The sequence below is a fragment of the Mustela lutreola genome, chromosome 2 (assembly GCF_030435805.1).
Source record: "Mustela lutreola isolate mMusLut2 chromosome 2, mMusLut2.pri, whole genome shotgun sequence".
In the NCBI taxonomy this organism is placed as follows: Eukaryota; Metazoa; Chordata; class Mammalia; order Carnivora; family Mustelidae; genus Mustela; species Mustela lutreola.
In genome coordinates, this window is record NC_081291.1 from 30,547,106 (window position 1) to 30,571,177 (window position 24,072).

Consider the following 24,072-nt stretch of genomic DNA (forward strand, 5'->3'; position numbering starts at 1 on the left):
CAAACTTCAATAATACAATCATTGCAGTTACCGAAGTGTTACATACGTATGTCATTTACAAATCGGTTTCACTGCATTATAGTATTCTTTCAGACTTTCACTATATTACAGTTTTTTAAAATCAAAACTTAGCTCATGCAATTAACCTGATTAATGAGTATGTTGTATGGGTTTTTCCAAATGTGCATATTGTCAGATGCAGATGTCCTTAGAAATGCTTTTTTTGTGGAAATCAGAGGATCTAGCTTGCTAATAAAAGCATTACAAAACAAAATGTTGCTGCTAACCAGTAGCTTGGAAATCCAGAAATGATTCATGCCTTTCCAGCAGTTAAAATACATCTTAATAATTTGAAGGTCACTGGCTTCAGCAGGAGGCCAGCATATAAAGGCGTTTTAAACATGCAGTTTAAAACCCTTGGGATTAAACCAACCTTGTTGGCATATTTTATTTATACAGAGATTATCTCCAAAGGAGATTCATTGGTCTTTTGACTATAATGAAACCTTTTCTTTATTGACTTCATTGTGTCATAAATGAAAAGAGATTTCTATTTATGGCAGGAAATAAAATGTTCCAATCTCCACAACACTCCCTGCATCCAGAGAGTCTGATTTAGACAAAACTCTGCTTGTCATGCCCTAACGTGGAAACTAAAATCCCAATAATGTTCTTTAATTTTATGTTTGCTTTATCTTCCTAAGTGGACACAGAGGTATTACCAAATGCAGAAAGAGGCCTGAACTTAGCCTCTGGGAGCTGAGCAGGCAGGCAAGAAGGGACTGAGTTCCTGAAATCCAGGTCTGTCCACTAGAGGGGTGGTAAAGAGCCCAGTTGTGGGATGTGGGGGTGCAGGGGGTAAGGTCTGAGCAGGAGGGACTTGACCCAGGGACTGTGTTGAGAGTTAAAGGATCCCTCTGCTGAGAGACAGAATTGGCATAGGGTTGCAGGAACTACTGTGGGTTAAAGGAACTTCACAGAGCTGGGTGGCAGAGTGGGTGGGTGATGGAAGGCCCTCTGGAATGGTAATGGTAATTATATATGTACCCGCACTTGCTGGTATGGGTATTATCTTAAACAGATATGAAGCCAGTCATTCCCAGCATTAAGCATCTTGGCAGGAGGGTAAACACTTTAACACTTCATTTTACCTGGCATCATCAATGTGATCAGAATACCAGTGTGAATTTTCCAGGTTGACTGAAACTTACAGTTAAAGCCAAAGTGTATCATTTCATTCCTTTTAAGTCAGGAAGTTTCTTTAAAAACCGTGATTGAGGGCACCTGTGTGGCTCAGTTGGCTAAGTGTCTTCAGCTCAAGTCATGATCTTAGGGTCCTGTGATCGAACCCCACATTAGGCCTCTCTGCTCAATGCAGAGTCTGCTTCTCCCCTTCCCTCGGTGCGCGCTCTCTCTCTCTCGCTCTCTCTCTCTCAAATAAATAAATAATGCTTTTTTTTTTTTTTTAAGATTTATTATGGTTTTCTGCCCTCTCTAACCACATATATTTAAATTAAGCTCTAGAGAGAGGTCAAATAAGGTAGAAGACACAAGGCTTTGGAGTCAGCCCGGCCCCACCACCTGATAAAGACAGTGGACCTTGGCCAAGCTCTTGGATCTCTTTTAGCCAGTTTCCCCATCTATAAAATGGGTAATCACAGCCCCAAATCATAGGGCCACACGGGTAAAGCAATTAGCACCCAACAATAAATCCTAGTTATCAAGCATTTACAAAATGCTAAGCACTCTTAAAAGTACTTTGGTCATCTGTTGACTCTTTGTAACTCTCTGTGAAAAGTCGTTATTATTCCCATTTTACAGATGAGGAAAGGTAATTACAGAGAGGTGAAGTCACACCACCAGGCCGTCTGGCTCTGGCTTCTCCACGTACACCATTGCCCCTAGGTGCCCGGCACAGAGGGTTCTTTCCACCATTGATAACAAAAATGACAGCTAGGGAGTGGGGGGAATGACACGTAGACAGCCTTACTGAGTGACGGGCTGAAGACGCGGCCACGGAGCTCTACAACGGGCTGAGCCCTCGGCGGCACCTCCCTGGGATTGATGTTCAAGAACAGCCTCAGCTGCTGAGTTTATTTGTTGTTGTTGTTGTTGTTTCTTTCTAACAGCCCCCAAAAAACCCAATAAAGTGAATTTTTGCCCTTTCTGTTTATCTGTTATTCCTGAAAAGGAAGAGAAAGCAAAGTGAGCATGTGCATGTGCAAGGAGGTTAGAACCCTAGACCAATATAGGGGGGATTTCCCTCTACCTGGCTCCAGATTGCAAGTACAATGGGGACGTAGCCAGATTCGGGAAACACTTTTCTCTGTTTTCTATTATATTTCTTGTATTGTATTTCTATGTTCTATTCAGTGTTTTCTATTTCTCTATTTTCAGTGCATCATTCTTTATTTTGTACAGTGCTTTATTTAACGTTCATCATCTTGAGCTCTTTTTTACCGTCATGGAATCTGTCACCATTGGTGCTTCTCAGTAGATGGTCACCCTCTGTGAATGCGCCTCTTGTGGTGCGTACAAACCAAAGACTGATTTCAGACTCCATCAGAAGTGGTACATAAGGATGGTTGACTAAAATAAAAGGCCTCTTATAGGTGAGGTTTAATTCTAACCACCAAAGGCTGAAATCTTGGAGAAAGTGTAACTAAAAATGTCAGATAACAATTTCACTCTGAAAGGTGCTGATTCTCAATGGACTTACCCAAACATCTTATACTGGGGTGATTTAAGGATAGCAGCAGGACTCTGATTTGTGCCTAATTCAATTCTTTGATATCTGAAAATTCTGTAACTAAAAATATTGGCACAAAAGGACACAGGAATGTTTTATCCAAGACACTCTGTTTAGTTAACCGAGATCCTCCATTTCATTCCTTGTTCTTCCTGGAAGTTGTGCTTGGAGAATGAAGACAAATTGGGTGTCCCAGTGTGGAGGGGCACAAGCTTCATGTTCAGTACACCAGGAGTCAGATGCCAGCTCTGCTTGCTGAGTTTTTGGTCACTTTGGACATGTTGCTTCCAATTCCTTGTGTGTAACGTGAGGAGAACAGTGTCCCTTACGCCTAGTTCTGGTGACGCTAAATGTAGGGAAAGCCTTTAGCACAGGTGATTCTCATTCTACTGAGTCTCTCCTGAGACCATTTCATTATATATCCTCACCTTCTCCCATCCAACCTGTAGTTAGTGAAAACCTCTTCCTCTGATGCAAGCTCCTATTTTTTTCCTCCATCACCACTACGTTGGTAACGTTTGTTCTCACCTGAGTCCTCCGATCCATCCTTTTCGTGACCGGTGGAATCTGCACCGGGTGATTCTTGCTCACTCCTGCTGATGTCCATCGCTTCTCCAACACAAATGTGCCCTGGGGCAGAGACCACCTCCCTACAATCTGGCTGAGTCCTGGGTGCTCAGTAAATGCCTCATCTGGTGGTTTCCCATTCACTCTGACCCAGACCACAGCCATTCTCCCTTGACCTTGGGTGGCCAGCTTCCGCCATAGTCCAGATTTCAGTTAATGTTTCTGAGCTTATTTTCTCAACTGTGAGATGAGTAAGGAAATAGTACTTATCCCCCAGGGTTATTGGGAGGATTGGAGTACACGCTAATCCATCTAAAGGGCATAGAAAGTGCCTGGCCCATGGTTAGTGGCTGCTAATAGTCTCTGTATGATAGAAAGATGATAGCATCTTTCAGATGGATGTCCCCTAACACCACAGGGTCTTTCCAGACAAAAACTGAGATCAGGTCCACAACACTGTCCTAATTGCTTGGCCGTCTGCTAGTTACGGTAATTTTATAATTAAATGGCTCATTTTGTGAGTAATTTAATAGAACTATGTAAGAGTATAACTATGAGGACTTCTTATTAGTCATAGCCTTATATTCATCTTAATATTGAAAAAAAAGATGTGTGACCCTTCAGCTTCATTTATCTTGATTGAAAGTCTGTGCGTTAACTGGGTAGCCTGTGGTGGTCAGTACCGCATGCATGTGTGTGTGTGCTCGCATGTGCACACGTGTGTGTGTCTGTCTGGTAGTTTTAAGATGTTACTATGGTGCCTGGAAACCCAGAGGGGTGTGGTTAGACTTCCTTGGGTAAAGAAGCTAATTGGAGAGACTAGTGAGTCATGTATTTCCATGATTATCGTGCTGAGCTCTGCTGGGTTTTTCCTGCATCTAGCCAGGAGAAGAGCAGGCAGACAGATTTCTGGACATGGATGGCATTACCTTGGATATTAGACTTGAGTGCTTGGCAGGAAAAAATACGTTGTTACTCTGAAAACAATTTTTAGTGACCAGAGGTGGGCTTTGACTTTTAAAATGCCGTGTTTTTGACTTTGCAGAGCAAAGTACCTCTGAAGCTGATAGGTGTTTGCTTATTCGGAACTAGAGTCGTGTGCACCATAAATTTATTGGAATTTACAATTTCTAAGTTAATCATGGGATAAATGCTGCTCTTGGCCTATTGCGCTGTAACAATGTCCCCCTCGGAAACAGTGTCATCTTTGGTTCTAAATGTGTTGGGAGGAAACGCCACCGTCTATATGCTTAAGTGATCGCAGGGCTAGGTTGTGTCCCATCTCTCTCACTCAGTTTGCCTGTTGTCCAAAGAGGGGTTTCTTTGGGTTAAATCTTTTCAGGACTCCAATTTTGTACATATTAATCCTTCTCTCAACCTCAGATCGTTTCTTTGCCACTTGATCCGTACTGTAGCATTTGCTTACTTCTAAACATTTTAGGCGAAGTTGATCAGATAATTTCGGAAATTTTTCTTGAACTGTGCATTCTGCTCAATATTCTGGGGAAACGTTTTGGCTCCGCTCGCTTTGTTAATGCTGGTTACATCATTATGGGAGCTATAGAATTCTTGGGCGTGCAAAATGATTGCATATTCATGAACCTCTCCAATCCTGAAATATTTGTAAATAACTTGGCAATTTTTTTTCATAAGGTGGCCTATTAAAATGATTAGGTCTTTAATTGGTCACACGGAAAGAATGGGTGCTTATGGAGCACCATCTATTTGATAAGTAACATTTTTGCGCTAAGCAGTTTGGATTATGAACATATAAGTCACCTTCCTTAAACAAAGTATAAGAGATGCTATTTTCCGCTTAAGAATGATTCAAGTTTGAAAATGTCAATAGATGCAAAAAGCCACCCTAGAGCTTTGCTCTCTCGAAAGAAAGTAGAGAAGGAATGACATAGTCAATGTTAGCTGTCACCAGATGAAGAGAAATCAGATTGTCAGGCCTGGATCTATAACATTCTTGCCAAAGTAGGACCTCATTTACACATACAGATCTTCATACCCTTTGCTAAGAAAAGCATCTGTGGCAGTTTAGATGTTTGTGCATTTGCCAAAGATCTTTCACTCTGAATAAAGTAAATGTCATGTCTGTTGTTTATCTCAAATTCAGCGGAGTATTTTAAAAGAAATATTTGCGGGGGAGGGTGGAGGGAAGAAGGTTGGGGAGCTCCGGTTAGTGGGGTGTGGCAGTTTTGTGGCCAGTCCTCCAATATCGGGTCAGATCCGGGGAAAATGCGCTCAAGATGGATACTTTGCGCTCATGAACTGCAAATGTCCTCTTGAAGTGACAACACAAGAAATTGGAATGGGGAGTCTTCCTGAATCTATACCTAGTCTGTCAACACCCAAAAAATCCAGTTAATTCAGTCAAAATGATTATTTGGCATCGCGTAGACACAGCTGTCTTGAACTAAAATTTTGAACACTTAAACATAGATGGCATTGTACCCGAAGCCAGCTGGTACAATGGCATCTCTCTGTAATTGTGTATAAAGATTGCTGCGACTTCAGAGACCGGAAATGGAACTTCATCGCTCCAAGTTCAAGCTGGACCCCACTGAAGAGCAATTTAAAAATAAAAATCTTAGGCTCTGATAAAATTTCTTGACAAATAGGTACCCTTAGGAAGTTCAGACTTTCAGTTAAGAGTATGATGTGGTAATTTAACGATGTAAATTGCCTTGAATATTTAAAAAAAAAAAAAAAAAGAATGTACTTTACCTAGCTTCTAGGCATTCCAAATCCTAGTAAGACGGAAAAGTAAAATACATTCTGAGACTTCTTGAGGACATCTGCTTCGGGTGATGCAATTCTGTCTACTCCTCACACAAATCAAATGTTTGTCTCTAATAATCCCTTATCGGTGTTACGTGTTCTATCGAAGTTTATTCTGTGTGACTCTGAATATCATTTTATCCCCACAGATGACATGGAAGCCATTCCTGTCAAACAGTTTGTTAAACACATTGGTGAGCTCTATTCTAATAACCAGCATGGGTTCTCCGAGGATTTTGAGGTATGTTTCAAAACTGAAAAGTAGTTTTCTAGAAACCTGACTTTTATTCTATAAAGATTTTTATAAACTTGAAATGAATCCACTCGGGCATAACAAAAACAATACCAGAAAAAGTTGGGAGATGGTTTTTTCTTTTTTTCTTCATACTTCTCCTTCTGACAGGCATTCTTTTACCCCAAAAAGACGAGGCAGGAAGGAGTTGGTTGCCCAGGTCCTACACGTGCGCTTCCAGAAAAGAACAGACTTAGTGGGAGAAATGAGGCAAGTCCCCAAGTTTTGTCTTCCTGGTAACCCTCCCTGGGACAGCAGCCCTCATGGCAAGGGTAGGCCTCGTCTCCCTGGGCTGCATGAGGTATGGAGGAGGCAGCACGTTTGCTGTCTGAGGAACGGGGAGCTGGCTCCCTAGGAGCAGTGTGCTTCCTTACCCCCCGGACCCGTCGCCGCCTCCCCGATGGCCCGGCTTCCTCGCTTTTAAAAATGGAGCCCATGTCCCTGACATCCCGAAGTTGGGGGAACGTGAATGATGCCCGTCTTTGAGGGTGCCGGGTGACCTGTTCAGCCCCTGCAGAGGTGGATGGTGGCGGGCTTGGCGGCTATTAATCCGTAGAGGGAAGACGTGGGCGAACACAGCCCTGCGATTTTAAGAACTGTCGTGCAGGAAACAAGGTAGAGCGTGGCACGCACGGCCCTGCCAGCTCCGGGTTCCGTGCCAGTTCAGCAGTGACAGGGTGTCAATGAGGAGCTATTAAACAGACTGCCCTTTTCTTCACTGAGGCGCTTAACTAAGGCACATCTCTGGCAGCAAGAGTTCTGCCGAGGAGGCCAAGTTTTCATGGCAGCTCAGCTGTCTTCTAGCTTTGCGGGTGAGTCGGTTCCTTTCTCTCGTTCAGTCTTCCTTTAAAATGGATCCTTTAAAATGGAAATGACATGACGGGGATGTTGCTAAACTGCCCACCTCTTTTCACAAACCGGGTTTCGGGGATTAAGTGATGTCATGGAAAGGCGGCACAAGGAGAAATGAACACGGGACCGCAAGCCTCTGTCTCTGCAAATTTGGAGTCCCCGGAGGCCATCATAAAGGCAATTGTATTGACAGCCGGTTTTAAAGGAAGCCTTTCCCTTGGTTTTTTGTTTGTTTCCCTGAGCAAAACCGAAGCCAAAGGTGGGAGAGCAAAAGGGACCCGCTGATGTGTTTGCCAAAGTCCTGTGCATCATGGGACAGACACAAGCATGTCAAGTATTTAATGTGGCTGTTAGATGCTTACCAAAAAGGTGCCTATTCAAGTACAGAGAACATGGTTTAAAGTCAAACATTTTGTATTCATGAGGACAGCAAATGTGTGTGCTGTTGAAGTGATTTAGTTCAATTGACTGTTGGCTGGATGACTGAGCAAGAATATTGAGGCATTTAACAATGTTGATGGTATTCAGGACAAACATTTATCCTCTGGAGAACAGAATTTGATCAGGATGACCAAATGCAACTCCAGTTTCTCAATTATTTATGATTTGAGACCCCAGTGCTATTCATCACAGCTGGTTTTGACACCATTTAATTATTCAAAATAATCAGCTATACCTCTATAAACTCAATCTGACTTAAAATGGGCTTTGCTGCATCTAAACCAAGCCTGTTAACAAATTCTGGGCATCTGCACCCTATTTCTATCCTTAAAAAAAAAAAAAAAAAAACACTGTGGCTAGGAGCTTTTGTCTCCTATATTGAACTTTATAGCTGAAGTCTTATTAGCGGTTGGTGAAGGGAGCGGCACGGGAGGGCTGGGACAAGGCAGGCCTTGTGCTGCCGCTGTTGTCATCTGACAGTTCCTCCTGGTCTGAAGGTGGAAAATCAGCGCTATTTGGAATGGAAGACTATCCTTTCTTCTGAAAAGAGCAATAAGGCAGCAACATAAAGGGAGGCATGAGACAGAACGAGTCCTTAATAGACTGGCCTCTTCTCTTTGAGGGAGATTTTGAAATATTTGATGACAGTAGTGGTATCTGTTTTTGGCAGCTCTACTGAAAAGGACAATGGGTAGCAGGCTATTTAAGAAATTATGAAGGCTCTTTTATAAACGAGATAGTAATAGGCTATAAAAAGAGCTCAGGAAAAGAGATTTTTGTGTGACTGAAATAAAAACAAAACTGAGGGACCTGGGCGCTCAGTCGGTGGAGTGTGTGACTTTTGATCTTGGGGGTTGTAGGTTTGAGTCCCACAATGGGTATAGAGATCACTTAAAAATAATTGAAAATCTTAAAAAAGTAGAAAAACAGAACATTCATTATAGCAGGAGAGTAGTGAAGTCAATCCCAGATTTCCAGATCTGTTTAAGTGGAAGAATGGTGGCCAGCATTTCCTCAGCCCTGCACGTGGATTGTTTCATTTGTTCCTCAGAACTACCTCAGAACAGGGTCCTGTTCTATGGTGCCCGTTTTACAGAGGAGGAAACTTCCTCCGTGGGAAAACTGAGGCTTTGGGTGGCTCAGTTTTAAAATGGCAGAAGTTAGGTGTTAAGCCCAGGCTCTCAGACTCAAGCCCCCATGTGTGACCTCAAGGCCCTCAGACTCTCATTAAAGTAGTGTCCTGTAGTGACCCGGATACAGGAAGAGGGAAAAACCTGAGATGACCAGTGATTGTCTAAAACTGATCATGCAGCTGACAAGCCAGAGGTGGGGAGAGGGGGAGGGCAGGAGAGGAAATAAGGAAAAAAAATAAGGAGCCTCCCCACCCCACTAAAAATATTGGGAGCCCATTACATGATCTTTACAGCCTAGAGCCTTCCAGAGAGTTGAGAATCTGACTTACAAAAATCTTACACAACATCTGCATACAGGCCTCAAGTTAGGCAAAGTTAATCACTTCACCTTAAACTTAAAAATACTGTTTAACAATCGATGTGTGGCCATTAAGAGGAGAGAAAGGCAATTCAACTGACAGTCACCAAATACCTGCTATTCTGTGGACATAATACAAAGTACAGAGTTGAATTTGAGACCTTGCCCTCGAGGACTTCAGTTGGGTCAGGGTGGAGACCAGAGTGGGCGAAGCAAAGTACACGCTAAATATGGATAGAAAGTTCCGGAGGAGGTCAAAGAAGAAGAATTTCTATTTGCCCCCATCTTGTTTTAAAATCTTGGATGGAAGTAGAAAAAAAAAAAATGGTGAATAGCTGTCCTATTTTCAGAACTTTGATGCTTGGAGGAGAATGAGAAAAACGATTCACTGGTAATTTTGAGTCTTTGTCTAGAGGTGAGGCAGCAAGTGTTCTGTCCTTGTCAGATAAATGTTGGAGACTGTTAAGAGCTGGCAACATTATACCTCTAGCAGATTTTGCAGTCACTGGAAATAACATCAATCCTTGTCTCGGGATGGCGTTCGATGACTGTTCCCTTGGCTACCTGGGCTGACTCGAACCTCACTCTTCCCTGGCCTCCACAGCCCTCGTGCAGGAGTTTCCAAACAGTGCTAGCACTATCTTTCGAAAGGAGAGAGCTCCGAGGCCGTGTGGGTCGACAGAATTAACAGGCGGCAGTCAGGAGCATCACAAGTTGGAAGGCTGAGGGCAGAGACGAGGCCAGAGGTCCAGTACCCCTTGACGAGATCCTTTGGGGGAATCGCCTGGCTTATAATTAACTCTAGCTGAGCTAAATTTGGGCCAGTTGTTCATATTAAATCAGGAGAACAAAGCTTTGTCCACCTGAGCCCATGCGCTCGAGGGATCAGTGGTCCCAATCACATTATGTAAGATCCAGTGTTCCAAGTTGCTGGTGACACATAATAGGATGTTGCCAGAAGGGGGGGCATGGGTTGTGCTGCATAAGACTGCAGCCTGCAAGATGGCAGAAAGGGACTCTAGTCTCTGTAACAAGATGCCAGTTAGGGTCTGAAATGTCTTAAAATTTTTAAACCCTTAGCCTGAAGAAAACCATAGTTGAGGTTTCTATGAAAAGTGAAGAGAGAGAGCCAAAATTCCTACAAATAGTGTGCAAAAAATAATTGTATTTTATAGACCCGCTGCAGGAAATCCTACGGTCTTTTCAGAGAGCGTGGAGGTAAAACTGTCTGGGAGTGGGAAAGGAGCTGACGGAAGGTAGGATGGACCTTGAAAGCCTGGCTAAGGAATCAAGTTCCATCCAGAGGTTTCTGGAGTCAAAGCAGCAGCATTTGAAGACGTGAGGTGTGGCCGCAGTTCGTAGCCTGAGGAGAAGCAGGAAGATGGCCTGTCCCCGGTACCCAGCAAGGCCAGCTCTGTGTCAGTCACAAGGCAAACAGCAGGCCATGGTCATCACCTAAAGAGATCACCTTCAGTAGCACACACTGAGAATGTTGTCAATACTCAGTCTAACACGTGGTCGGTCACCTGGTCCCCAGAGTATGTTCTTCTCAACATCCTTGGGGAAACTGAGTAACCTGAAAGGTTTCCAGGTGTGTTTTGTTCCATCATGATTGCACATCGAGCCACACAAGGGTAGGACAGTAGGTCTCCAGGGGCCTTTTCCATAGCTTCTCACCTCATTGACCCCAGGCAGCAGGCGATTTCCCCCACTTGCTGTCCCAGGAATTGTGATTCTATCAACTTGCGGTGTTTTCGTTCAAGTTTTACTTTATTTTTACACCTCTTGTTTTCGTTTGGCGTGTGTGTGTGTGTGTGTGTGTGTGTGTGGTTTTTTGCCTGTTGATACTCATTTTGAGAACTCCAACTCTGTCATATGGACAGTAAAATACAAAGAAGCTTAAATCTTGAACTGTTGGTCAGACTGCCAACTAGGTAACTTTGCTATCCACACTCCATCAGTCGGTGTCACTTCAGAGGGTTTTAACACCTATTAAAATCACATTAACTTTGAAATGCCAGTTTCTGATGGAGAAAAGCCACTCCAGGATCAGATGATATTATCAGCATCTAAATGAGCCAAACAGTTCTGCAAGGAATTACAGATGACATTATTATCCACAAGACAAAATCAGGAGGCCATAGGCAAACCCCTCGGGTTCTCATAAAATCAGATTTAACATTATTTATGACTATTCTTTGTTTTCTGTCATTCACATAATTGGAAAAGTGAAATAGAGGCCACGGATCAGACCCAGGGTCTTAGATAACGAAGAGTCTGATTGGCTATATTGAATGACTGCCCTAAACAGTGCAGACAGCTGCTCCCGAGCAGTCCTGGTCAATTGCATTATATTAGAATAAAGGCCTGAGCTCAGTCCATAGCTAGGGTGGTCAGATCCAGACAATGGGGAAAAAAAATCAATAAACCAAGTGAATCTCAAACCAGAGGACGAAAAGCTATCATCTCTTAACACAAGATGCTTTAGCAACCCAGCCCATGCCAAAAGCCTGACCTTCAAAATCCAGAAACAAAAGGATGTCATCAATTTCGGGAATTTATGTATAGATTGAATCAAAGTCTTCCAGAAAACAAATCTATTTTCAAAAGTTCTCTGCCCCCTGAAACTACTGAAAAGAGTATGCCTCAGGCATTCAAGGCGATTCTAAAAGGCCAGTACCCTCCAAGTACTTTGAGTAGAGGTAGCATTGTTTATGTTTTGGAGAGGTCAAGGTATCAGACTCCTCACTTTCTGTCTACCCTTTATCTCATTCTAGACAAAAAAAGAACCAAAGGCAGCCTGAGGCCCCTTTATAACCAACATTTGTGAAACCATAGGTCATAAACCATTTTAGAAGAGAAAAGAGCAGAGATTATCACATTTAGGAAACGTAACGAAAGAGTAAGAATTGTTGTGAAACATTTTCCCCAAGAGTTGTGTTGAATTAATACCTGTGAACTTTTTTTTTTTTTTTTTAAGTGAACAACTGGGAAGGTCTGCAACTCTGAAAAATTGATCATACTGCTTCCAAGAATCAGGAGTTCATGAGTGTGTTCTCTTTGCATGGGTGGTGACCCTTTGTTTTTAGACTTTAGATTATTTGATGACAGGGAGTTCATTTCTCCGTGGAGAGAAGAGAGAGACCCCTCACTGGGAAGTGCTTTGTGAATATAAAAGACCGCCAGTTCCTTGTTTTCATTATGCCTGATGTAAAGACATCCACACTTGCTGTGCATCTCCTTTGTGGAGAGGGAAATAAAAATCTGCATGCACCTAGACTCTGTTAAATCTGTTATGTGTAGTCTGTCGCTTGCTCCTGCTCTTCGTAGCAGCTGTGTTCTGCTGATGACTTCTCTTATCGGTTAATGCCGATACTTGGGTTTGAACAAGACACTGTGGAAAAATTTGACTTCACAGCAACCTTGTATTACGCTAATGGGTGATGTTTACAGTCGTGCCAAAGGTCAGCTGAAGAGTTGCCAACTAAAGAAGGAGAATTTAAATGAAACAGGAGTGCACAAGTAACTCACCAAATCTGTATATATTTGAGCCACACAGGACAGGTCACTGGGCTAATACAGTAGCATCACTTCAGGACGGAGGGTAGTCCATTTGTGCTCTGATAGCTATAAAAGGAGGTATATGGTCTACACTCATACTGCAAATGCTGGTGGAGATTCTACCGCTGCCTGGAAAATTCTTGTTCATCCTTGAAGACTCAGGAATGATCTGCCTGAAGCCTTCCTCTGTGCTCCCACCATCGTTTCTTGAGGCCTCCTTTCTATTAATCACATTGGACTGGCATTATCTTGTGGCAGGTTTTCCTACCTCATCAGGCTATGACATAGTCAAAGAGAGATAGGATGTTTAGTAATTCCCATGCCTAGGTCACAATCTGGAATGAAGTAGATGATTGATGAATTAGTAAAAAAGGAAATCCTTTTATCTTCTTCACATCTTTTATACATTTGTTAAGAATTTGTCAGTTATTTCTGAAGTTGAGTGTGGGGAAGTAATAGTGGCCGCAGCTAGGGAAAATTCATGTTTTTGGATCTGTAGTTCCTTTTTTCCTACATTCTTGTGAGACACCAAAAGTGTGTCTAAAATCTTTGAAATCTTGATTTTTTTTTTTCACCAGGAAGTCCAGCGCTGTACGGCTGATATGAACATCACTGCAGAACATTCCAATCATCCAGATAACAAGCACAAAAACAGATACATCAACATTTTAGCATGTAAGTAATAAACTTTAAACTATCTTCAACTGTGAGGAAATTAAATCTTCATGCTGGGGATAAGCCGAAAGCCAAGCAATCAGAATCAGGAATGCCAAGAATGATGTATACTCGACAGCTAACCTCTCATTAGCCCATCTTCTTCAACAGGGGATAGGAAGAAGTGGGGACATTTACAGCCCCCTGAGTCTTTCATTAAGCTGTCGGATCTCCGCTTAAGAATGAGGTGATTGAAAGAAACATTCTGAGCTTTATGGTTCTCTCATGAAGTGATTTCATACCAGATGTTGGGAACCAAAGTCTGAATGTCCTGTGGCTCTCTAGACATTGTTTTTAGGTGGGGAGAGCCAAGTTTTCAAATAAAGTAAGGACTGCTGAAAATGGAATCAATAAGCTGAATTTCTGAGACCAGGTACAATGCCTTCAGTGGTCTATACCTTAAGGGATGGAACCACCAGTCCTTGGGGCCCATGCATTTCATCCTTCCTGCCATATTTTGTGGTTAGGGATGCAAATAGATAAGCATTCTTCTTATAGGTCCTTAAGGGAATACCCTAGGAAACAGGCTACTTCTATGGCTACCATACTACTTCCCATAGACATTGGGGGTTTGGGTCACTGGGTGATATTAGATGCCTTGACACTAAAGGCAGGAGCACACGTGTTTATGGTTAACAAACACTGTGGTAAGGAACACATTCCATAGGATTTTATAGTGCATTAAATTGAACTATTTAAATTTGAACACTACTATAGATAAAGCTTTTTATAATGCTTTACTGAGTTAAAAAATCACATACCATATGAAATTCACCCATTTCAAGTTAATTTATATTTATATGGGGATTTAAATATAAACTGAATTTCAGTGATTTTTAGTATATTCACAGTTGTATGACCATCACGACTATCTAATTTTAGAACATTTTCAGCACCCCAACAAGAAACCCCATACCCATTAGTAGCTGTTCCCAATACCTCCTTTTCCCTAACCCCTAGAAGCCACTTACCTACTTTCTATTTCTATGTATTTGCCAATTCTGGACATTTCATATAAATGGAATCATAGAATATGTGGCCTTTTTGTCTGGGTCTGTTCCAGTTAGTGGGATGTTTTCAGAATTCATCCGTGTTGTCGCTTAGATTGGTACTTTGTTCCTTTTTATGGCTGAAAAATACTCCACAATGTGGATATGCCACATTGTGTCTATTCATTCATTTGATGGACATTTGGGTTGTTTCTACTTTTTGGCTATTATGAATAATGCTGCTATGAACATTTGTGCAGACATGTATTTTCAATTCTCTTGGATATGTACTTAGGAGTAGAATAGCTAGGTCATATGGTAACTCTATGTTTAACATTTTGAAGATCTGCCATACTGTTTTCTAAAGTGGCTGTACCATTTTACATTGCCCCCAGCAATATGAGAGTCCCAGTGTCCATATTCTCATCAACACTTGTTGCTTTTACATATCTGTATCTATAGATAAATCTATACACCTATATCTATGGATACACAAAATAACTATACTAACGGGTGTGAAGTGGTATCTCACTGTCATTTTAATTTGCATTTCCCTAATGATTAGTAATGTTGAGTATCTTTTCATGTATTTATTGGCTGTTCATAGATCATCTTTGGGGAAATATCTATTCAAATCCTTTGCCCTTTGTCTTTTTGTTGCTGAGTTGTAAGAGTTCTGTATACATTCTGGATATGAATCCCCTATATAGATAAATAGTTGGCAAATATTTTCTTCCATTCTGTGCATTGTCTTCTCACTTTCTTGATAGTGTCCTTAGAAGCACAAATTATTTTAATTTGGGTGAAACTTAATTTTTCTTTTGTTGCCTGTGCTTTTGGTGTTATATCCAAGAAACCACTTCCTAGTCCAAAATCATGAAGATTTCACATTAGTTTTTGTCTGAGTTTTATGGTTTTAGCTCTTACATTTAGGTCTTTTATCCAAATAACTCTTATGTATATGAGGTAGGGTCCAAGTTTATTCTTTTGCTGTTTATAGCCAGTTGTCCTAGCACTATTTGTAGAAAAGACTCTTCTCTCCCCCCACTGAATTGTCTTAGTGCCCTTATTGAAAATCAGCTGTCTATAAATGTAAGAGTTTATTTCTAGACTCTTAGTTCTCTTCCACTGATCTACATGTCTATCCTTAGGCCAGTACCACTTCGTCTTGATCACAGACTATAGCTTTGTAGTATATTTTGAACTTGAAAACTGTGACTGCTCCAAGTTTGTTCTTCTTTTTCAAGATTGTTTTGTTTATTCTGGTCCTTTGTGTTTCCGTATCAGTTTTAGGATCAACTTTTCTATTACTGCAAAAGATGTAGCTGGGATTTTGATAGGCATTGCATTGAATCTGTGGATTAATTTTTACAGTACTGTCTTCCATCCATGAAGATGTGATGTCTTTCCATTTATTGAGGTCATCTTTTATTTCTTTCAATGATGTTTTATAGTTTGCATTGTGTTATACTTCTTTTATTGAATTTAAGTATTCTTTTTGACACTATGGTCAATGGAATTGTTTACTTAATTTTGAGATCTTTCATTGTGTATAGAAATACAGTTGCTGTTGTTTAACATTAATCACATATCCTACAACCTTGGCTGAACTCATTTATTCTAGTAGTGATTTTTTGTGGATTCCTTGGAATTTTTATGTATAAGATAATGTCATCTACTAATAGAGTTTTAGTTCTTACTCTACGTAAAGTCTTAAAAGAACCACAAGTCATTTTGGAATAAGAGTAATCGTTCCACTTATGTGAGAGAATGAGGAGGTAACAGAGAACAAGAAAGAGTCAAACCTTGCTTTTCTTTCCAGCCTTTGAATGGATGGAATCTGACTGTATTTGTTGGCCAACCTAGTCAAGGCTTAGCTTGCTGAGATTATGATTTGTCCATCTATATACCTCATTTCTAACCATGTATTTCAGGCAGGGATACATACACATGTGTGCCTTGAGTATATCCACACATACCATTCTTTCTACCATGGCAGTCCTTACTTCTGATAAGCATGTGGCAAAATAGAGGGAGGAAATCAAAGCAGTGTCTGTGTGATACACCCAAGGTTGGTATTGCCTGGAAAGTGTACCATCTGTGGTTTGATATGGTTGTACTCTCACCAGTTCATTTATGGTTTTACTTTCACAAATTCAGATTAGATGCAGTTTTCTTTTCCCAAGTTCAGAAAGTTGGACTCTGGTGTTCATGATGCCTGGTCAGATCCTGGGCACATCACCTGTCATCTTGGTCTACTCCTATATTAAGGGCTTAGTATAGCAGAAGCCAGGATGGAAGTGTCATGAAACGACTTACTGTGCAAGAAACAAAATGTGTGAAAAGGCTTCTCTCAGAGCCATTACACCTTTCCAAGTATATGTGGATGATACCGTACCACCTCCTGTATTGACCTATTTAGAGAGCTTGTTCTCTTTTAGATTAAATATGAATCTTGCAACTTGAAGAATATGTATTCTTATTTGTCAGTCTGAAAAATAATATGCAATATCATGCTACTGAGCTAAGGCACAGTGGTTTGTATTCAGATAACTTGGGGGGTAGATTGTCATTTGGAGTCTATTTCTGGTAGGCAGCCCTTCTGCATGGCAAGTGTCGTCTGAGCGTTTGTCAGAAAAACAAATGCAATTCACAGTCACAAGAATGAAGAGGGCTTTCAAAAAGTGCCCAATAAATAGTCTGAGGTTATTAATGTCTAGGCTAAACCACTTATTGGACTTCTTCTTGAACTGAACTTTTATAATTATAACCAGAAATGTTAATTTACTTTTGCCCATCCTGTTCCTAGCTAGAGAAAATGAAATCATGGCCTTGACTTCTTATTTTATTTGCTCTCCTAAAAATTCAAGCTCACTTTACTGGGCAACAAGAGGCGCATATCCCACTCCCCACTTTTATGTTCATAAGCTGAGGTTAAGGGAATCTTAAATTCTGATCATTGACCAGATTGCTGCAATGAGATTACTCTCAGGACAGCCCTGGTTTCCTCAGTTACTTAGGTTCTATTGGGGTAGGGGGAATCTAACTAGATTTTTAGCAAATGAGTCTCCTGAAAATAGATGCTCAACAAATAGATTTTGTTTTGGACTTAATATCACAATCACTTTTGCACATACATGTTAAAGGAAAAGGGACATGGCCATGAGTAATCAAAGACCTTGGTTCTAAAATCCAGGACAAGGATACTTTGGAGGGTTGAAACTTGAAGTCATTTTACCTGAACTAACAAGGACTTTGGTTTGCCTTTCTTTTTTATTTATTTATTTTTTTTTAAAGATTTTACTTATTTATTTGATAGAGACAGACACAGCAAGAGAGGGAACATGAGCAGGGGGAGTGGGAGAGGGAGAAGCAGGCTTCCTGCCGAGCAGGGAGCCCGATGTGAGGCTGGATCCCAAGACTCTGGGATCATGACCGGAGCAGAAGGCAGACAATTAACGACTGAGCCACCCAGGCACACCCCCACCCCGGCCCCCGGTTTGCATTTCTTGGGTACTCACAGGTCAGAACATGATGGAGAAATGCCCTGTGCTTTTAAGATGGGTTTCAATGCTATATCTTTAAATTTTTAGCTATTTCTCTGCCAAAAGTTTTCTTGGGGTGCTCTAAGAGATGCCACATTGCCTATTTGCCTTGTTTTCTGCTTTAGAATGCTGGTAGTTTGTGAATTACACATGTTGTTTTTGCTTTTTTTTTTTTTTTTTTTTTTTTATCCTCTATAGATGATCACAGTAGGGTGAAGTTAAGACCTTTACCAGGAAAAGACTCTAAGCACAGCGACTACATTAATGCAAACTATGTCGATGTAAGTCAGAAATGTTTTATAACCTGTTTCTCATAATTGAAGAGTGCCACAGAGACTGTTGAATGTGTTTTAATACTGCACAGAGCTTTTCCTAAAACCACAGCCTATTCAATATGGAAGGCATTGAATTATTAACTGGTCTGTGATACTGCTTTCATCTTACTTTGTGTTGTGTCATCTTTGAAGGGTTACAACAAAGCGAAAGCCTATATCGCCACCCAGGGACCTTTAAAGTCTACATTTGAAGATTTCTGGAGGATGATTTGGGAACAAAACACTGGAATCATTATCATGATTACAAACCTTGTGGAAAAAGGAAGGGTAAGAGCCTCTTGGTTTAATGTCTTAATCATGTGCCTTCATTCAAAACCTCCTTATGGAGCCCTTGCTGTAGGGCAGGAACTTGACCAGGTATAAAGAGTTAAGGAGATGAAAAGCATCTTCTCTTGCCCCTAACTTGCTTGTGGTCTGGTGAGAAAGAGCTGAATGCTTACAAGAGGGTACTAAACATGGCAGGAGGGATGAAGAGAGTGTTAGAATGGGGATGCTATAGAAGATGGATACATCCTCTAGAACTGAGATTTCATAAAGGAGCTAGTATGTGAGGTGAGCTGTGAACAATGAGGGAGGAGGGAAGTTGGAAGAAACATAGTACAGTGGGAGAACTACTGAGAGTTTGGAGGAGCGTGAGGGGAAACCCTGTTGAAACACCTTGACCATCATTAAGAGACCTTTTTATAAGACAGTTAATATTTTAGAGTTAGTAGATTAAGAGTTTACATGGTGCTGATTTAGGCTGGAATAAAGGCTAAGCCTCAAATTCTGTTACTCAGGATTGTTACTTCTTCACCTTGACTGTGGAGACCCCATTTCACCTTTGGTAACCCAGTTGGTAAAATGAAGATTTTCACTGTTACAAGACTCTTTTGCAACTTGGAAGGCAGCCCAGCATCCTAACATAGCCAGCTGTATTTCTTATAGGCCAAGCACAGGTTTCTTTCTGAGGCCCTCTTTAAAGTACACTGACTGTTAAAAGATGTTCATGAATATATGAGACCCATTTCACAAATTATCTTACCCAAAGTTGTCCCAAGGTTAAACTCTTCAGAGGTATGTCTACCTCTAAGGCATTGGACCCATATGTTCCTTTTTCGGGTCAACTACACGGTGATATTACCTGTTTTCAAGACACTGGAGATCACATTACCAACAGAACAAATGGGGCATCAATTGCAGTTGGAACTGACAACTTTTTCCTTTTTGCAGCGAAAATGTGATCAGTATTGGCCAACAGAGAATAGTGAGGAGTATGGAAACATTATTGTCACACTGAAGAGCACAAAAGTACATGCCTGCTACACTGTTCGTCGTTTTTCAGTCAGAAATACAAAAGTGAAAAAGGTATTGAAGGAATATGGGTGGGCTGCCAGGGCATCGCTCTTGAAACTTGTATGAAAATTACTGTACAACCAAGGCCAATTCGCAGAACCAACTTGGCTTTAAAAAAGTATTTTTAAAAAACATTTTTTCACAACTCCTTTGATTGACATCAATGTATGCTGTGAAAGATACTGGCAGAGCACATAATAGAATTTAACTGGCCTGATTAAATTCTTTAATCTCCTCTTGAGAGCTTCATTTAAAAAAAAAAAAAAAAATGAACTTCTAGGTCTCAGTGACCAGCAACTAGAGCAGCATCTGTTTGTGGATTTAGCTTTTCAGTAGCAACCTTCTGAGAGTTTTCAAGCATTATTTTCCCAAACTGTGTTCCAAGGAATGCTTACCCTGCAAGATGTTTGCAAAAAGGAGACGGTGCTATTTAATAAATATGGAAAATGAATGCTACATACTATGCATTCCTCTTTAGAAATACATACAATGCACACAAGTGGCCAGAGCACTAGTTAAGAAACCTCTTTAACTTTTTTTTGCCTAGTATTTCCTAAGGCAACTCAGCATAACCCTTCCCAATATAACTGTTAACATCCAAGTTCCACACTGTGTGGAAAATGCTGCTTTCAAGTTATCTCAATTTCTTTTGTTCAAAGTCTGCTGTTCCATCAAGGTTCATGGACAATGACCCCATTACTAGGAACTCTAGATGGATGTTTATTAAGAAAATGTAAAGTAATTGCTGTAGAAAGACTTAGGAATGGCACGTATTTGTAGCAATGGGTGTGATTTTTTTTTTAAGTCTTGGCTATCTTTGAGAATGTGCTCAAACTACAGCCCCCTGCCCCAGAAGAATTCACATTTATTCAAATTTTTATATATAATTTCATTGGCTCCAAAATCCATCTGTGATCCAAGGTTAACAGCCTTTTTTCTATGTTTAGTTTTTTTTTTTTCCTAGAATGGCAGAAGTATATAAAAGTCAAGTAGCACTATATTTATCTGTGTTCTAATAGAGCTGTTAGCTGGCTTCAACTAACCAACCAGTAACCAGCTTACATTTCCAAAGCCCATTACTCATGGAAACCCTTCAGGTATTTAAACATTGCCCCCTTATTTTAAAACCACTCAGGTCAGAGGACAGAAGTCAAATAGGAACCTTGGGTGTTTTGTGCAAGAGGAAAAAGGAGAAAGAGAAAGATAGGAAAATGAGGGTTAACAAGATTTCAGAAATCAAAGCCATCGGGCTTCTGTAGCCCAGGGCCAAAGACCTTACATGCTCTGGCCGATTAATGACCTTGAGTCTTCAAAAAAAAATTGGAAATTTTCAGGCATTTATCCAGTTATTGGCTGTAAGAAAAACCTACAGCAGCAAGTTACCTGTTTGGGGAAATTTTTCATCCAAAGTAGTTAAAATGTAAAAAGTTCAGCCACTTAAAGGAAAACGGCTCTGAAAAATTCATTTATGAAAGCGAAAGGTAAATTTATTATTGACGCTGGAGACTGAGAATCACTTTCCGGAGGACATACAGCAGCAGCCAGCACTCAGAACCCTGATGGTCCAAGCCAGACCGCAGAGAAAGGACGGGAGTCATGGCAGGAAGTTAACATGGAGGCTGTGTAAGCAAATTACAGATGCTGCAGATGGTTCCACATCCAGAAAACTGGTATTCAGTGTTCCTTCCTGGTGTAGTCTTCCCCCATTTTCTCTCCCAGGAGATGTGTGCTACTTCACACCCAGCTAGGTAGCATCTCCGTTCCTGGCCCAAGACAGCTGCCGAGGAGAAAGTACCTAGCTAGGAACAGTACTTAGGGCACATGAAATGCAATGTCCTGTTTCCTACATCCTTTCATCATTATTATTTTTTTAATCCAGAATGCCACCTGTCTGCTTACAGACCTCTCTTTTCACCTTTCTCCTAGGGTCAGAAGGGAAATCCTAAGGGTCGTCAGAATGAACGGGTCGTGATTCAGTATCACTACACTCAGTGGCCTGACATGGGAGTTCCTGAGTATGCACTCCCCGTCCTGACCTTTGTGAGGAGATCCTCGGCCGCCCGGACACCAGAAATGGGCCCTGTGTTGGTGCACTGCAGGTGGGGCCAACACCTTTCTCCTTCTTGCGCCTGGGTTTCAACATCTGAAGTGCGCAGGGTGGGAAGATGGGGGCCATTGGGGCCCTGTGTTTTTAGAAACAGGAGTCTTCCTCTGTAAACTGGGACCGGCACAGCCTGTTAGGGTCTGTAAAATCCCTGTATTCTCAAAATATCCGGAAGTCACCTGCTACTTCTGGGGCCAAAACAAAATCTGCTCTTAGAGAATGCATTTCCAGTTTTTATAACCTCCATTATTAATAAAATCCCCATTGTTTATAGGGAATCTTGCAGCTGCTCCTATTACATAGAAATCTGACCTTAAACACAAGTTCAGGGCTTCCTACACTAGGGAGTTTGAGATTTTGTAAGCAGCTTCTCTGTAGGTTTCCTCTAAATAATAAAAGGTATTGTAGGAGTGAAAAGATTTTTAATTTTTTAGTTGATACATGCTCTAAAAAAGACCTTTTTGAAAGCACCGAGAAGGCTTTAGTAGGTAGTTTAAAACAACTTTAGTAGGTAGTTTAAAAATACTTTTATTATCTTTCATTTGTGATTGCATTCTTGGAATTCTTTTTTTTTTTTAACTTTGGTATTCAAATAGATGCTGCCTCTTCTGTGAGCTATGTTGCAGAGAGGCATGGCGTTTTCTGAGCATTTCTTCTGGGCTGCTGTTCGTAACATGCGATCACAAAGCAAGTCCTTGGCATATGTTGGAACTCATCTCCTCTTTAAAGCCTCATGAAAAGTACATTTTTTTTTTGCTGACCCATTGAGGAGTCGCTAAAAAAGACATGGAAGTGTCGAAGAGCTGGGGTATCAATGGGGTGGTCGTGGGAGGCGGGGAGCCTGCTGGGGGACTCTGACAAAAGCAGCCCGTTAATCAGTACGGTGGAACTCCCATCTTCCTGAGTGGTGGTGTTTCTTTAACAATGAGGAACTATGGATAAAAGAAGCCAGAGTTTGCAGGCATGCCGTTCTGATTCCATACCGGGCTGACTAAAGGAAGGCGGCACCCTTTAGATGGGAACTTTCTAGTACTGAACAGACTAGGAAGGTGTGCAGAAAGGGCACTTATTGAGAGGATAATGGGTGCTCCAGAACCAGGCACAAGCTTGGGCGTCAGGAACACAAACTCCTTACCTGGGTCCTCAGCAGACAGGGTTCTGGTGGGGGGATAGCTCTGCCAGGAAGGGCTGCTTTCCATCCCTTGCATCACCGATTTACATCCTTGGTTTGAGCAGCGAGCAAGGCTGAGAAAGCAAATAAACGTGCATCATTTCACTGCAGCTTCTGTGGTCTTTATAAAAGACTGTCTCTGCCCCGCATCAAGACTCGTGGGAAATGTCCTCATGAAGTTGTTGGATGCTGTCCACTGTGAATAATCTGTCAACTCTCTACTAGGTTATCTAAACAAGGTTATTTCTAAGCTCATTTGATGCTTAGACAGTAATTTTTTCAGTCTGCAGTTAATGCATGACACGGTAGAGCAAAAGGTAGCCGCTGAGTGTCTTCCTTTCTTCTTCCAGCGCTGGTGTGGGCAGGACAGGCACCTATATCGTAATAGACAGCATGCTGCAGCAGATCAAAGACAAAAGCACAGTTAACGTCCTGGGATTCCTGAAGCATATCAGGACACAGCGTAACTACCTCGTCCAGACTGAGGTGAGGAGCGGCTGCAGGGGCTCTCGAGAGATTCTAGCATGTGCTTTAAAGCAAAGTGGCATGGTTCTGAGGAGAAGATTCATTCTGGTAGGGTCTGAAAGAATGCACAGGTTTGTAGCAGAAGCTATGCAGACCATGATACTATTCTTTGACTCCCTGTTTATCCCTTTCTGTGAGGATCTTCTGTGTGATTTCTCAGTCACTACACCAACACTGGGTGGCTCAGTGGGTTAAGCCTCTGCCTTCAGCTCAGGTCATGATCTTGGGGTCCTGAGATCGGGCCCCGCATCGGGCTCTCTGCTCAACAGGGAGCCTGCTTCTCCCTCCCCCTCTCTCTCTGCCTGCCTCTCTGTCTGCTTGTGATCTCTCTCTGGCCAATAAATAAAATCTTAAAAAAAAGAAAAAGGCAGACACAGCTGTATCTAGTGCTGTGTTCGATGTGATGGGGAATTAAACATGTTGTCCGGCCTGAAAAGTAGAATGGTTCTAAAGGCCTTCGTGACACTCATTTCTCCATGGCTTGCTGCTGCATTGGGCATGGTATGGAAAAACAGAGTCTTGACCCAAAAATAAGTTATGAGGGATAAACCGGGGAAGTATTGGAGCAAGGCGCCTAGCTGTAAATGCCTGAAGGAGTTCACGGGGCAGTCCCT

At 41.6% G+C, this 24,072-nt stretch overlaps 1 protein-coding gene across 5 annotated transcripts in view; it reads left to right on the forward strand.

Annotated features, from left to right (window-relative positions):
- Positions 1-24,072, forward strand: part of PTPRG (protein tyrosine phosphatase receptor type G) — a 703,069-nt gene that overhangs the window by 651,321 nt on the left and 27,676 nt on the right. For all 5 annotated transcript variants that reach the window (XM_059161377.1, XM_059161376.1, XM_059161378.1 and 2 more), the window contains 7 exons: positions 6,253-6,344; positions 13,319-13,415; positions 18,187-18,269; positions 18,456-18,590; positions 19,536-19,670; positions 21,585-21,757; positions 23,284-23,419. In XM_059161377.1, coding sequence (XP_059017360.1) covers positions 6,253-6,344; positions 13,319-13,415; positions 18,187-18,269; positions 18,456-18,590; positions 19,536-19,670; positions 21,585-21,757; positions 23,284-23,419 — 851 coding nt within the window. The remainder of the gene's footprint in view (positions 1-6,252; positions 6,345-13,318; positions 13,416-18,186; positions 18,270-18,455; positions 18,591-19,535; positions 19,671-21,584; positions 21,758-23,283; positions 23,420-24,072) is intronic.